A 14,452-nucleotide genomic window follows, 5' to 3' on the forward strand; every position below is an offset into this window, starting at 1 on the left:
CTAGGGAATTCCCAGAAGCCATGGGAAGTGATGGGTGACTTGGAAGGCTGTGCTTCTCTTTTGGATCTGTACTCAAGTGAGGCTTAAGGATGGCTTCAGGCTCAACACAGTTTTTAGAGATCTAATCTCCGTGATGAACCAGATGTCTGCCACGATGGCAATTTGGACTTTAAAATTCCATGAGACACTTTGTAGGAGATGCCACCCTTTGGCATCACCATAAGATCTGCATCTGGTTAATTATAGACTAACTTTCTAGATCCCAAATGAATGTCTATAGCTGCCCTTGATTTTTGAAAGCCACCTACGTTGCAGAATTACCCACATTCTCAGGAGGAAGATTAAAGGGGTCCCTGTTTAGCCTTTGAGGATTAAAGTCACTATTATGTTATCTTGTATCACCTTCCTCTAGTAAACATTATCTTTTTTTTTCTTTTGCACCTTTATAGCATGTCAGTGAAAAGAACAGTGGATTGCCTTCCAAAACTGGAGAAAAGAAAGGATCAGATGAGGTAATTTCCACAATACTGTTTTCATTTTCTCTTGCTTTTGAATTGTGAAGTCTGTCTTGAAACAGTAAATAATGAAATAGCAAAGAACTCCTGCTAGAATATTGGCAAATTTAATTTTAACTAAGATATGATTCAAGAATATAAGTGGAAATCATTAAAAATAAATAATCAAGAGTTCATAGGAGAGGAACTTTAGAAATAGTTCCTTTTAGAAATAGAACTCTGCTCTTTGGGGTGTATTTCGCCTGGGAATCAGTGAATCTTCATTGTTTTGTTGGTGAACATGGCAACTATAGAAGGGGAAAGCAAATGCTGTCATGGAAAAGGAAATCTTTTTTCATGAAAGTGGGCTGTGAAAGGAGGACAGCGATGGCTTAGGTCATCCAGTCTTTCAGGTTCATAAACAAAAGGATGAGAGAAAGAGCTATTTTTATTTAGAAATACTAGTAAAATCAGATCTTCCCACTCTGAAATGTGTTTTCTTTGAGCCTGTGAATTTCCCCTTTCACTGGATGATGCACCATTATGTACCCAGTCAATACTGGCCTACTTATCTATGGAAAGGTCATGTGAAAGTGTTATCCTTCAGTGGTGTGCTGGACTTGCCTCCCTTTTGCTGCCTTTTACATTTTAAATCACAATAGATATATGCATCTTCATTCAAAAGAAATTGTGCCATATCCAACTTGTATAGTTCATATAGCCAGGTACTGAAAGGTGTGTGGAAATTTAGGAAGTATAAAGTGATAATTTTATTTTTCTTGTATCATCAACATTAAACAGATGCTTTCAGAAATTTAGTTGTTCTTCCTGGTAATTTTATGCATTTTCAAGGTATTCAAAATGCAAGATGACAGTTATGGTTAGAATACGCTCTGTATTCTATGCTGTTCTGGTTTGCTAATGCTGCTGTTATGCAAAATACCAGAAATGGATTGGCTTTTATAAAAGGCGTTTATTTGGTTACAAAGTTACAGTCTTAAGGCCATAAAAGCGTCCAAGCTAAGGCATCAACAACAGGGTACCTTCACAGAAGAGTGGCCAATGGTGTCTAGAATACCTCTGTTGTCTGGGAAGGCATGTGGCTGGCATCTTCTTCCTTTGCTCCCAGGTTGTGTTTCAAAATGACTTTCTCCTGGGACTTTTCTCTCTGGACATCTGGGGGTATTCTCTTAGCTTCTCCTAGGCAAACCCTGAAGTAGCAAAAGTCTACTTTCAATGGCCATCGTCTAAATGCTTCTCTTGGCTGCAGCTGCTCTCCAAAATGTCACTCTTAGTTGCTCTGAGGTCCTTCTGTTTGTGAACTTTTTTATAGGGCCCCAGCGATTAAATCAAGACCCACCTTGTATGAGTGGGGTCCATATCTCCATGGAAATGATGCAACCAAATGTTCACTCACAGTTGATTGAGTCACATCTCCATGGAAACACTCAATCAAAGGATTCCAACCTAATCAATACTAATACATCTGCCCCCACAAGATTGCATTAAGGGACATGGCATTTTGGGGGACGTAGTAAATCCAAACCAGCACATATGCTAAGGGTTACTCCTCAACTTTCTACCATAGTTTCTGTTACCAACCCCTGTGAAAATATAATTTAGGTTATTTCTTACCAAGGAAATGTTTAGTGAAATGTTTATACCCACTGAAGGCAAATGTTTCTTTAAAACTAAAAAATAAGAGGAAAAATAAATTATATTAAGATTTTATTTTGCTTCCTGGTTAAAATATTAAAAACAGTAAGTTTCTTTCTGGAAAAAAAAACAAACAACACATTATTTTCTTTTTAGTAGCATGAATATCTATACAGTAACAACCCAACCATTTTAAATATAGTCCCAGATCAGTTATCCATCAAGTTGATTATTTAGGCAAATGGCAAACACTTCCTGTTCGAACACTGTAGTGTTCCTTTACTCTCCAGAGTGGGAAATAATGTTTTGGATGTCATTCTTTATATTGGTAATGAAAATTAAACTGTTTTCACAAAAAGGAAAGTTTTTCTGCAAAGGAAAGTTGCATATTCTCTTCCAATATGGTCAAGTGGATAGTAGACCTATTCTTATGTGATCATTCTCACCAATCATATCTTGGAGGCTTAAATATTATGCCTTGAATGGGCAGGCATTGGTTTAGGCAACAAATGGTAGTATAGAGTTATGTATTTTTTTTTTAAATATCTGGGCTATAAATCAGCTTGTCTCCAAGTTTATAAAAGGCTTGGAGAACACTGATAAAGGGCCCTATTTCAAATATTTCTAGGGAAGAAGTCGAGGTTTCTGTGTCAGTAGAGACAAGACTGTACTTTCAATTTGAAGCTGAAAGGCTGAACTTCTATCTACAGAGAAGGGAGAAGAGATTCTTCTTCTCTTTATCAGCAATTCCAATCAATTCTGACATTGTTTCATAACATTGCTGGCAAATTCAGATTTACAACTCCTGCCCTGTGACAGAGCCTGTACATATTGGTCTGTTCCACTCAGTTCCACCCAGCAGAAGAAAGAGGGGGTGAAGGCTTTTCCTCTTCCCATAGCTTAAGTCGGTGTAGAGATTTAATGTGGGCTCAGATTAAAGACTGTTAATTTTCTCAGCAAATTCTGCCCATATCTCTTTGCTAGGATAAACAGGCATGAGGATGGGGTGGCTTGGTTGTCAAAGTATATTTCCAAAATGGTCTGTCCCCACAGGGTCTCTAGTCTTTTACTGCATGTAAACCCTGAACTGTTACGTGCAGATAAATGTGGGCCTGGAGACAACTCAAGGAAACCATTGTACATTAGACTTTATTTTAGCCTTCGTGTTCTTGATTATAAAGCCACAAGCAATCTGGGTTTCTCATCTGCCTTGCCTATCATCCAGTTACCATCCTCTTGTCTTCTCAAAATTACCAGAGAAAGACTTCCAGAAACTGATTCCTTTTCCCAAATATTTTCTTGCCTGCTGCTTTGTTGGGCAAGAAGTGAGATTAATAAGTTTAGTTTGGGTTTTAGTAATCCATTTTCAAACTAGCATTTACCTCCAAAGGTTAAATAATTTATTGACCCCACATAAATGCAAATATACTTGTTAGATCTCAAAGGACAAATCAAAGTCTTTGGGACAAATTCAGCTTAAAATTTCCTTTCTACATTTAAGGAGTACTGCTTGGTGTTTTTACTTCTCCCTGTATTACTCTACTATGTTTCATTTCGGGGTGTAAGGGCACAGAGGAGGACTTCAGGAGGATATAAACAAAGAAAGAACAATTAGGCTTAGGTAAGGTCCACTTTTATACTGCCATATAAAAAAATATTAGGAGATAAATGTAGCTGGATGGGTTTCAGAGCTGTTTCTCCCCTACTATCATGACTAATTCTTACTTTTTAAGAATGTCTCCTCTATAGCCACAATATGATCCTGCAGGAACTTTTTTTTTTATTGTTTTTTTTTTAATCAGAGAAATTACAGATTTATAGAAAAATCATGCAGAAAATAACAGAGTTCCCATATACCCCCCACCCCCCATTATTAGCACCTTACATTGGTGTGGAACATTTGTTACAATTGATGAAAGAATATTATAATTGTCCTATTGACTACCATCCATGGTTTATATTAGGGTTCCCTGTTCATATCGTACAGTCCTATGTGTTTTTTTTAAATTTTTTATTCTAGTACTATATATGTGTGTGTATGTGTATCCTAAAATTTCCCCCGTTAACCACATTCAAATATATAATTAAGTGCTGTTAATTACATTCACAATATTGTGCTACCATCACCACTATCCATTACCAAAACTTTTTCATCACCCCAAATAGAAACTCTGTACCATTTAAGCCTTATGCAGGAATTTTAATAAAATCATGAAACTAAAATATCACTTGTCATGTTACACTTGCAACACAAATTCTTGAGAATAGAATAGGGCCAGTATTTATGAGAATTTATTTATTTGTTTGTTTATACCAGGTGTTACGAATTCATCAATTCCTTCTCGGATGTGGAGGAATTATAGGACCAAAAGTTGTTGCATGGACTAACAAGCCACAGATAAAGTTGATGAGAGAGCAGGAAAGAGAAAAATGGAAACATTTAACATCAGCCTATTTAAATACAGTGAACAAAGAAGCCTTTCCAAACCTGTAATCAAATCTATTTAAAGTATTTGACTGACACATTTGGCCACATTGAGGGAGAGGGTGAGCATTTTAGCAACATGATTCAGTGAAGTCCTGAGGAATGGAATGTAAAGCATAAGATGAACATGATCTCACAGAGCCAGTTTTGAAAACTTAATATTTAATAATGGACATATTTTTACAGGTAAAGAAAGTGAGTTATAAACAGAAGAGAACAGAAATTGTATCTTAAGGAGAAAGATATTTGATATGTTTTCTTTACCATAGTAGCATTGGTGACATTTTTTCCCTTAGCATCAAACTTTCCTCCTTTGAAAATGCATAAATTAAGAAATGAATGACTTAAACATTTTAAAAATGTCTTTCTTACATTTCTTTTCTCTTTTTGAAGTTAGTCTTTTTTTCATCAGAAAAGTAATATGTACTTTTGAAAATATAAACAGCATTTACCAGTCTCCCCACTTGGTTTTAACTACTGCTACAAAATTTGGGGTGCATTTTACATTGCCATGATAATACTGTATATTCATAAATATTATATGTACTGATTTTAGTAACTTTTTATGATCATAGGACTAATTTATAGTCATTGAAGAAAATGTAGAAAATACAAGAATTTTTTAATTCAATTTTATTGAGATATATTCACATATCATGCAGTCATACAAAGCGTACATTCAGTTGTTCACAGTACCATTATATAGTTGTACATCGATCACCAAAATTAATTTTTGAACATTTTCATTACCGCACACACAAAAATAATGAGAATAAAAATTAAAGTGAAAAGAGCAATTAAAGTAAAAAAGAACACTGGGTCACTTTGTTTTTTTGTTTTTTGTTTTTTGTTTTTTTCCCAGTTTTTCTACTCATCCATCCATATACTGGACAAAGGGGAGTGTGATCCATATAGCTTTCCCAATCACATAAAATACAAAGAATTTAAAGAAAAAAAAATCGTCATCTAGAATCCTAAGGAGATGGCCACTATTTACATGTTGGTGTACTTCCCTACATCTTTTTTTTAAATGCATGCATATTTTAATATATTTGGTGAAATACTGGATATCCTGGTTTGAAAGCATAGATAACAAAGGAACATCATTAACAAGTCTTAGACTGAAAATAACTACTTTGTGCTTCATGATAGATAAATATTTTCCAATTAAAAAAAAAAGACACTCATCACTCAGTGTGGCTTTTAAATATGTAGAAAATCATTATTCGTGTACCTTAGCATTTAATATGGCATTTAATCTGGTCTATTTTACTTTGTATTTTTGAGGGGCAGAAGCATATTTTTTGTTCAGGAAGTCTTCTAGGGTAGTGTTTCAACAAGCAATTTAGCCGTTGTTAGCAAATTCCAGAAGGGTACTGCACTAATAGTGATTTAAAGTATTATTGGCCATGACAAGAGGGTCCATATTAATTATGGGGAGTTGACTGTGGCTCAACAAGTTAGTTCCCAAGAGCCAAAAAAGAAGCAAAGGTGAAGCAGAACACCAACGGTAATTCTGCCTGGCTTAACCAGCAATCCAGATTCTAGTTGATGACTCAGAATCAACTGGATTTCTGACTTGGTGGGGTTAAATTGACTAGGAGTCTGTAGCTCTCCATTCATGTTTCATGGAGGTAATGCCATCCTTTTTTCCTTTTGATGATGCAAACTTTTTTCTAAAATTTTCTTCTTATAGTGTATCATTTTATGGGATCTGCTGTCTCTTTCAGTCTTCAAAAATAATAATGCTTTCTCCCTTTCTCTGCAGTGTTTTAGAGACCCAGGCTTCTTTGTTTTTATTCCATCATTTCCGACTGGAGCTCTGTCCATATCCAGAGCTGGTCAGCATTCAGGAGCACACCGTCCTTAGCCCGCTCTGTGTCCACTTTCACGCAGGGGGCATCTCCTCAGACCTATGGCTCTATGGCTCTTTGGCAGGTGGGTGGGCACAGTCCTGGTAAAATCCTTACTACCTAATGGGCTTTCATTCAATATAGAACACAACCTGCATGAATGAAATACACAGAAAAACTTCACTCTTTAGCATGTGCTGCTAACAGAGGGCCTCTTCTTATCTCTGCCCCCAAGAATAACATGTAGGAGAACAGTTCCTCCAAGATGCAGTGTGACACTGCCACACTCTGCCCACAGCCCCACCTCCCACATCCTGCCCCACTCCACTGAACCCATCCCGCTTTCTGCTTAGTTGGTTTCTAGGATTTGTAATCTTTGTCTTGATTTAGAAAGAAAGGTGCTGATGGGGGAATAATGGTAAGGTTGCCTCATGAAGAAGACTCCAACTAAAGAGGTGGGACTGCCAGTTTTTCTAGATGGTTCTGAATGAGGGATCGCGTATTCAGGAGGCACAAAGTGTCTTTCACTGGGATTTCAAGGTGTGAAGCTTGCTTTTTTGAGACCTCACAACATGAGAGTTTACCAATTGTGCTTTTCGATACAGTCCCACTGGCTTTGATTAGAGTGGAGATTCTTCCTTGATTCTGGCAAACTGTTGAATTTCTTTGGTGTTTAGTAAAGTTCTTTTCTCCTCTGTGAAAAGATGAAAGAGTAGGAACTGCTGGCAAGAACATTTTTTTTTTATCTTCATTTTATTGAGATATGTTCACATACCACGCAGTCATACAAAACAAATCGTACTTTCGATTGTTCACAGTACCATTACATAGTTGTACATTCATCACCTAAATCAATCCCTGACACCTTCATTAGCACACACACAAAAATAACAATAATAATAATTGGAGTGAAAAAGAGCAATTGAAGTAAAAAAGAACACTGGGTACCTTTGTCTGTTTGTTTCCTTCCCCTATTTTTCTACTCATCCATCCATAAACTAGACAAAGTGGAGTGTGGTCCTTATGGCTTTCCCAATCCCATTGTCACCCCTCATAAGCTACATTTTTATACAACTGTCTTCGAGATTCATGGGTTCTGGGTTGTAGTTTGATAGTTTCAGGTATCCACCACCAGCTACCCCAATTCTTTAGAACCTAAAAAGGGTTGTCTAAAGTGTGCGTAAGAGTGCCCACCAGAGTGACCTCTCGGCTCCTTTTGGAATCTCTCTGCCACTGAAGCTTATTTCATTTCCTTTCACATCCCCCTTTTGGTCAAGAAGATGTTCTCCGTCCCATGATGCCGGGTCTACATTCCTCCCCGGGAGTCATATTCCACGTTGCCAGGGAGATTCACTCCCCTGGGTGTCTGATCCCACGTAGGGGGGAGGGCAGTGATTTCACCTTTCAAGTTGGCTTAGCCAGAGAGAGAGGGCCACATCTGAGCAACAAAGAGGCATTCGGGAGGAGGCTTTTAGGCACAACCATAGGGAGGCCTAGCCTCTCCTTTGGCAAGAACATTTTATGCCAGAAATTCTTGGGATTGTCTCATAATGACATCTTTAGCTTCTTGAATCAAATTTCCTCTTTTCTGGTTCCCTTTGAGTAGAACCTGTGAAATGGCTTTTTATTTTAGATTATGTTTCATTTATTAATTGTGTGTAACTCCTAATGAGTTTGAAGGTAATTGTCTTGGGACATTCCATGGCTTCTCTTTCCTGGAATTTTTCTGTGCAGTTTATGACACATTTACCTTCTATGTATATTTCATTGTGAAATAATTTGTCCCTCTTTGCCATCCTATGAATGAAACTGGCTTCCATAGGTATTATAGAATTATTTTTGTATATAGAGTCTATTAGATAGGTCTTCATGAGTGGTATATTAATTTAAGTTCAAAACCTGTAATTAAAATAGCAGACATTACATAGACATTCATATAGCCCATCCATACGAAAACATATATTTAAGTTGAATTCTGAAAGAAATTCAGGAAGTTTACAAACTTCAGGACATTTTTGTGCCATTCTGAGGCTGAATTGAGACCATCTTCTTTCTCATCTGCTGTGGCTGCTTTGAAGAGCCACACGTACAAACCAGTTCTCCTGGCCACGGAGGCAGCATATTGTAGTTGCTGAGTGCAGGCTCTGGAGTCATTCTGCTTGGATGTGAATCCCAGCCACCTCCTAGCTGTGTATTCTTTTTTTAAAGCAGTTTTATTGAGATATATTCACATATTGTACAGTCCATCCAAGGTGTACAATCAGTGGCTTTTAGTATAATCACAGAGTTGTGCATTCATCACCATAATTCATTTTAGAACATTTTCATTACTCCCAAAAGAAAAACCCCATAACTTAGCAATCACCTCTCAATCACCCTATTCTTCTCCATTTCTATATAACCACTAATTTAATTATGTCTCTATAGAGTTATTTGTATTTACATTTTTTACAAATGGAATCAAACCATATGTGGTACTTTGTGTCTGGTTTCTTTCACTTAGCATAATGTTTTTTAAAAGCTTTTTTTTTAATTAAATAAGTTGTAGGTTTATATAAAAGTCATGTAAAAATACTACATTTCATATTTTGCTCTACTGACACTTTGCATTAGTGTTGTATGTTTGTTACTGTTGATGAATTAATATTAAAATATTGCTATTAACTATAGGCCATAGTTTGCATTAGGTATATTTTTTCCATATACCACCCTATTACTAATACCTTGTAATAGTGATGTACATTTGTTACAATTCATAAAACAACATTCTTGTATTTGTACTATTAACCAGTCATCGTCTACAAAAGGGTTCACTATGTTTTACAGCCCCAGGTTTTATCTTCTAACTTTCCTTCTAGTAGCATACACAACCCAAAACTTCCCCTTCAACCACATTCACGCACTTAATTCAGTGCTATTAATTACACTCACGGTAATGTGCTACCATCCCCACTATCCATTTCCAAGCATTTACAATCAATATAATTAGAAATTCTGCACAAATTAAACATCAGCTCCCCATTCTCTACCCCTATTCTGTCCCCTGGTAATCTATATTCTGGATTCTAACTCTGAGTTTGCTTATATTTGGTTATTATAATTAGTTCATGTCAGTGAGATCACACAATTTGTCCTTTTGTGTCGCTCATTTCACTCAATATAATGTCCTTAAGGTTCATCCTTGCTGTCATATGCATCAGGACTTCATTCCTTCTTACCTTAGCTGTGTATTGTCAGACAAGTTACTTGGCCTCACTAAGGGCAGTTTTCTTATCTGTAAAACGGGGATAATAATAGTCCTACGTAAGAGTAAATGTGAGAATCAATGAGAACACCCATGTGAAGTGCTGAAAACAGTGTCTGGGACATAAGAAGTGCCCTCTCAGTGTTAGCTCATCATCCTCATCATTATCATCACCATCCCTTTATTATTTTCACTATTATTATTAAGTCAACAATGAGAATTTACTTGGCAATAAAGGTGAACCTCAATGTTTAAAGATGTTATGGGTCAGGACTCAAATTCTTTGGCTGATTATATATTGCAAAGACTTTCCCATAGAACAGGAAGGAAGTTGGTAGTTCATTGAGCTTAGTTGTCCTTTTGTGTTAAAACAAACTATGTGCAATATCCTGAAACATGCCAAAAGCTAGAAAGTAGAGACTTTCTGCATCATTATTCAATAAAGTGTTTTATCAAATGCTAAGGATGCACCTTTAACAAAAAATATGAAAATACTGTGCTTTTCAATTAAAAACCTATGATATACAAAATGTTATATAATTGGATAGGGAATGGCTAATAAAAAGCAATCATTCTACTACTATAAAGGAACATATAAATATATCAACAACATATCATACTGTAGTAATACACCCTTCATTATGAATACTTTGGATTTATGAGCCTAATTACCTAAGATCTTAGGTCCCACTGAAATTATCTCTTAATAGGTTATACCTTTTGGTATTTGAAATTGAATCAAATGTTAGCAAAATATTGAAGGAATTGAGTGGAAGTTAAATTCACTGGCTTCAGAGTAGATCATAAGTGCTGGAAACCTGATGGACTGATCCATTAAGCATTCTTTCTGAAATATCCTGTTTGAAAGTTTATAGTTTTTTAATTTTTATCTTTGTACTTGATTAGCTTCTCAAAGATAATGGAATGACAGATTCAGAATGGATAATAACCCCGAAATCATGCCCATAGCAAGATTCCTGCCTGTATCATCTAAGGACCAAATTTGTATGGTGCTTATCACAATGCCAACACTGTTTTATCATGTAATGTTGTAAATGATAACTTGCTATAGCATTATAAAAATAGCTCATTTGTGAAAACAAAGTCTCAGTGGTAGGTTGACCTCATAAAATCTTTTATGTTTCAGTTGGTATTATTACAGAATACCTAGTAAATGTGTAGAGAACTGTATTAGATACTACAGAAAATTTACCACAAAACTCCATTCCTCATCTTCTAGGCATTATATTAGATAACACAGTGATTCTCACATTTTAAGGTGCCTAAGAATTACTTGGCGATACGAAAAATTCAAATCCCTGGGCCCCCATCTCTAGAGATTCTGATTTAGCAGATCTACGGAGGGACCAAGGAATAAGTATTTTTGCCAGTTACCCCAGGTGGTTCTGAAGCCAGTGGTCTTTCTCAGTGGTCTGTTCTTTTTCCCCTTCTCCTTTTCCTTCCCTTCTCCTTCCCCTCCCTGTTACCTTCCCTTTCCCTTTCCTTTCCTGTCCTGCCAATTCCTGCCTCCCAGTCAACTCTGCCTCGCCACCTTTTGGGGACACCATGGCACTGGAGCACATTAAGAGTGCTGCAGTTTCAGGGGGTCATTGGACCATGTGGGAAGCTTTAGTTGGAGGGAGAAGGTATTGATCCCTTTTCTTCCCACTACTCCCAGGATCTTGCCCCTTCCTCTTACCTTTTACTTAATGCCTTGTTAGAACTCACATTGGCTCAGTCCTCCTCTTCTTAAACTGTTTTAAAACACTTCCATTGAAATCTGTTCACGCTCCCACTCCATCTTTTAACCCTCACTGCCAAAATTCATGGTTTAAATTATTGAAGAAAAAAATTTATAGAGAGATAAGATAAACTAATAGCAGATGTTGATAAATGCCAGCAGGTGGAAGGAGTGAAGGGCAAAAGAAATAAGGGGAAGGAGACAAGGAGAAGCAATCAAGAGGATAAGGACTTGGGATATTGTACCATTGTCAATGGTAAGGCTGGGAGAAGGAATGGAATGGAGAGTCACCGGAGCCTAAGATGTTAATATTTCTAAAAGGATAGGGATTTGAGGAATGGCATTTGACTGGGGGGTTGTAATACCATTGTTCCTCTTTGGAGCTGTTTCAGTGGAGTATTAGGAGGTGGCATCCATTGTTCATGCTTATGATTGAAAGAGTGGAGATTTTGCATAGGTGACTCCTCCAATGTACACAGATTTATGTGATGAATGCAGATAAAAACAAAAAAATGAAATTGAAGTCAGTATTTATACAAAAAGAGATAAGTATGACCGAGATGCATCACATCATAGATTTTTTTCGATGGTTTGGTACTCTACTCTGCCAGTGGTTTATAGACAGATGGATTCATTAATTAATTGAACAGTATCAAATAGGAAAGACATTATTTGTAAAGCCATGGGTGAATGAGTGAATTCTAAAACTAGATCTATACTTCCTGCTTGGATATTCTCATTAAAGTTGGTAACCTAGGGTTCTTACTAGATTTGCAAATCAATCCTTTGATTCCTAAGTGGTCTCATTTGAACTTGAAGAGCAGAATTTTTGGACTTTAATATATTCCAGAAACATACCACTCTTAAATCTGAGATCTACAAATAATGTTTTGAAGAAAACGTTTCTCTTATGGGAAATTGAGTGTAAAACTCACTTTATATCACATTCCAATTTTGCTCTCACTAAGTACTTGTCATAAAAATTGCTTCTCAGAGTATAATTTTGTTCCTTTGTTTTCTTCATGCTTTCTTAAAACAGTAAATAGACTCAGTAAAGTCTGAAACCACACATCTATGAACTAGAAAGCTGAGTGACTAATGAAGGCTTGCCTTTTTTTTTTAAAAAAAAAAAAAGAGGGTTCTTTCTACCAGCTACAAAGAATAGCAGTTGCTGAAATATTTGTTAGAGATATAAATGATATAGTGATAGCTGCCTGAATGGTAAATGTATAGTTCAGGGTGGACACCCAGTGGTAAAAAGGGGGTAATTCCTTGTTGTGCTACACTGTTCAAAAAATTATGCAATAAAATATTTCTTGCCTCAGCAATGGTAACATATTGTTGGCATTGTCTTTCCGAAGTTGCATATATTAATTTTGTTTTTTGAGAAAATAAATTGTCTTCAAATATTGAAAACTTAAAACTTTTAAGATTAGAAATATGAAATTTCTCTTTAATAAAAAATAACATTTAGGAAAAAGTGAGAGATATGAATAAGAAAAACAATGAAACTTTTTTGACCCAGAAATTCCATTATGCACGTCTAAGTGCATAATCAGAGAGGTGCTCAGTGACTTTTGTATGAGGATAATCATAGCTTTATTTATAATAATAACAAACCAGGGGGAAAGCAGGTGTACAGAGGTAATGAATTGGTTAAATAAATTATGGCCCAGATGTAGTGACTAAGGCATCTTAAAATCATGCTTTGAAGCTTTTAAAATCTGTCTGAATGACAGAGGAAACAGTCATTTTAAGTAAGAAAGACCAGAGAAAGACCTAGCAATTTCATTTATACAACGTACTTATAATGTATTTGCATATGTTTATATTTACATAGAAATAGAAAAAAATAACTGATAAGAGTTGTCTTGAGTGGCACAAGTCTTAGTCATTTACATTTTCTTCTTTCTACTTTTCTCTCTATTCTAAATGTAGTTTTTATTAAGAGGGGAAAAACAATAAACAACATAGATAACAAAAGAATAAGGGAAGACTGTGTTATAACAATAGTGAGAACTGTATCCACACAACTTGAAAGAGCAAAATGTTTTGCACTTGAACCTTTTTACTTTGGAGCCTCTGTAAGGTAAGCCATAGCAAGGCTGCTGCGGCTGCTGCTGTGTGTGTGAATTGCTTGTGCTTAAAGAGTATCTCCTAAATGGAAGAAAATAGGGACTTAAGCACAAAGGCTCTTTGAAAGGCAGAGATTCTTAAATATTTTTGGTTCCTGGACCTTCTGGAATCTGATGAAATTGTCATCCTTTCCTTTGAAAAACGCACATATCGATGAATACAAGACTTACCAAAAAATGGTTCATACAATTTAAAGAGGTTTGGAAACACACACTGTCCCCACCCCTGCAGCAATTTTATTAAGTAGATATATTTAGGAGGCACCATCTAATAATATTTTCCCAGGTGGCTTGTTGGTGATGTCTGAAATTCCACCATTAGCAACTTTCTCAACCTTTGAGTTAAGCCTTGCCTTCCCCTGGGTCCTCTTTCAAATTGTAGGTATTCCTTGGAGGAATAATATATTAACTATTAACATCTCAGTGAGAAGTAATTTGACAGGAATGGAAACGAATTATGTAAGCACTGTTTTGTAGATTTGATATAGGTAGTTCTCTATAGAGAACTAGAGATCATTTACTAAAACCTTATACAGGCATTACACACACATTCACTCTTTTAATCCTTACAGCAACTCCATTCTTGGGATGAGGCAGTAGAGGCACACTTTGGCTAAATAAACTGCCCAAGATAGTGGAACCCAGATTTGAACTCATTCACCAGAGTGCGCTTTTAACTATGATAAAAATTACCTATTCTAAGAATTCTAACGAAGGACAACTCCATAGACTTTATTACTACCCTTATCATATTTTGTAACTCACTTCTCTACTTCTTTATTCCCCTCTTTCTTACTTGTGTTGTACCCTCTTTTCATTCATCAAGGTCATAAAGATTATATCA

At 36.1% G+C, this 14,452-nt stretch overlaps 1 protein-coding gene across 4 annotated transcripts in view; it reads left to right on the forward strand.

The window, feature by feature from the left end:
- Nucleotides 1–14,452, forward strand: part of CAST (calpastatin) — a 137,310-nt gene that overhangs the window by 9,551 nt on the left and 113,307 nt on the right. For all 4 annotated transcript variants that reach the window (XM_037801312.1, XM_037801309.1, XM_037801311.1 and 1 more), the window contains exon 2: nt 450–512. In XM_037801312.1, the coding sequence (XP_037657240.1) occupies nt 450–512 (63 nt within the window). The remainder of the gene's footprint in view (nt 1–449; nt 513–14,452) is intronic.

Source organism: Choloepus didactylus, chromosome 13 (assembly GCF_015220235.1).
Source record: "Choloepus didactylus isolate mChoDid1 chromosome 13, mChoDid1.pri, whole genome shotgun sequence".
Taxonomy (NCBI): Eukaryota; Metazoa; Chordata; class Mammalia; order Pilosa; family Megalonychidae; genus Choloepus; species Choloepus didactylus.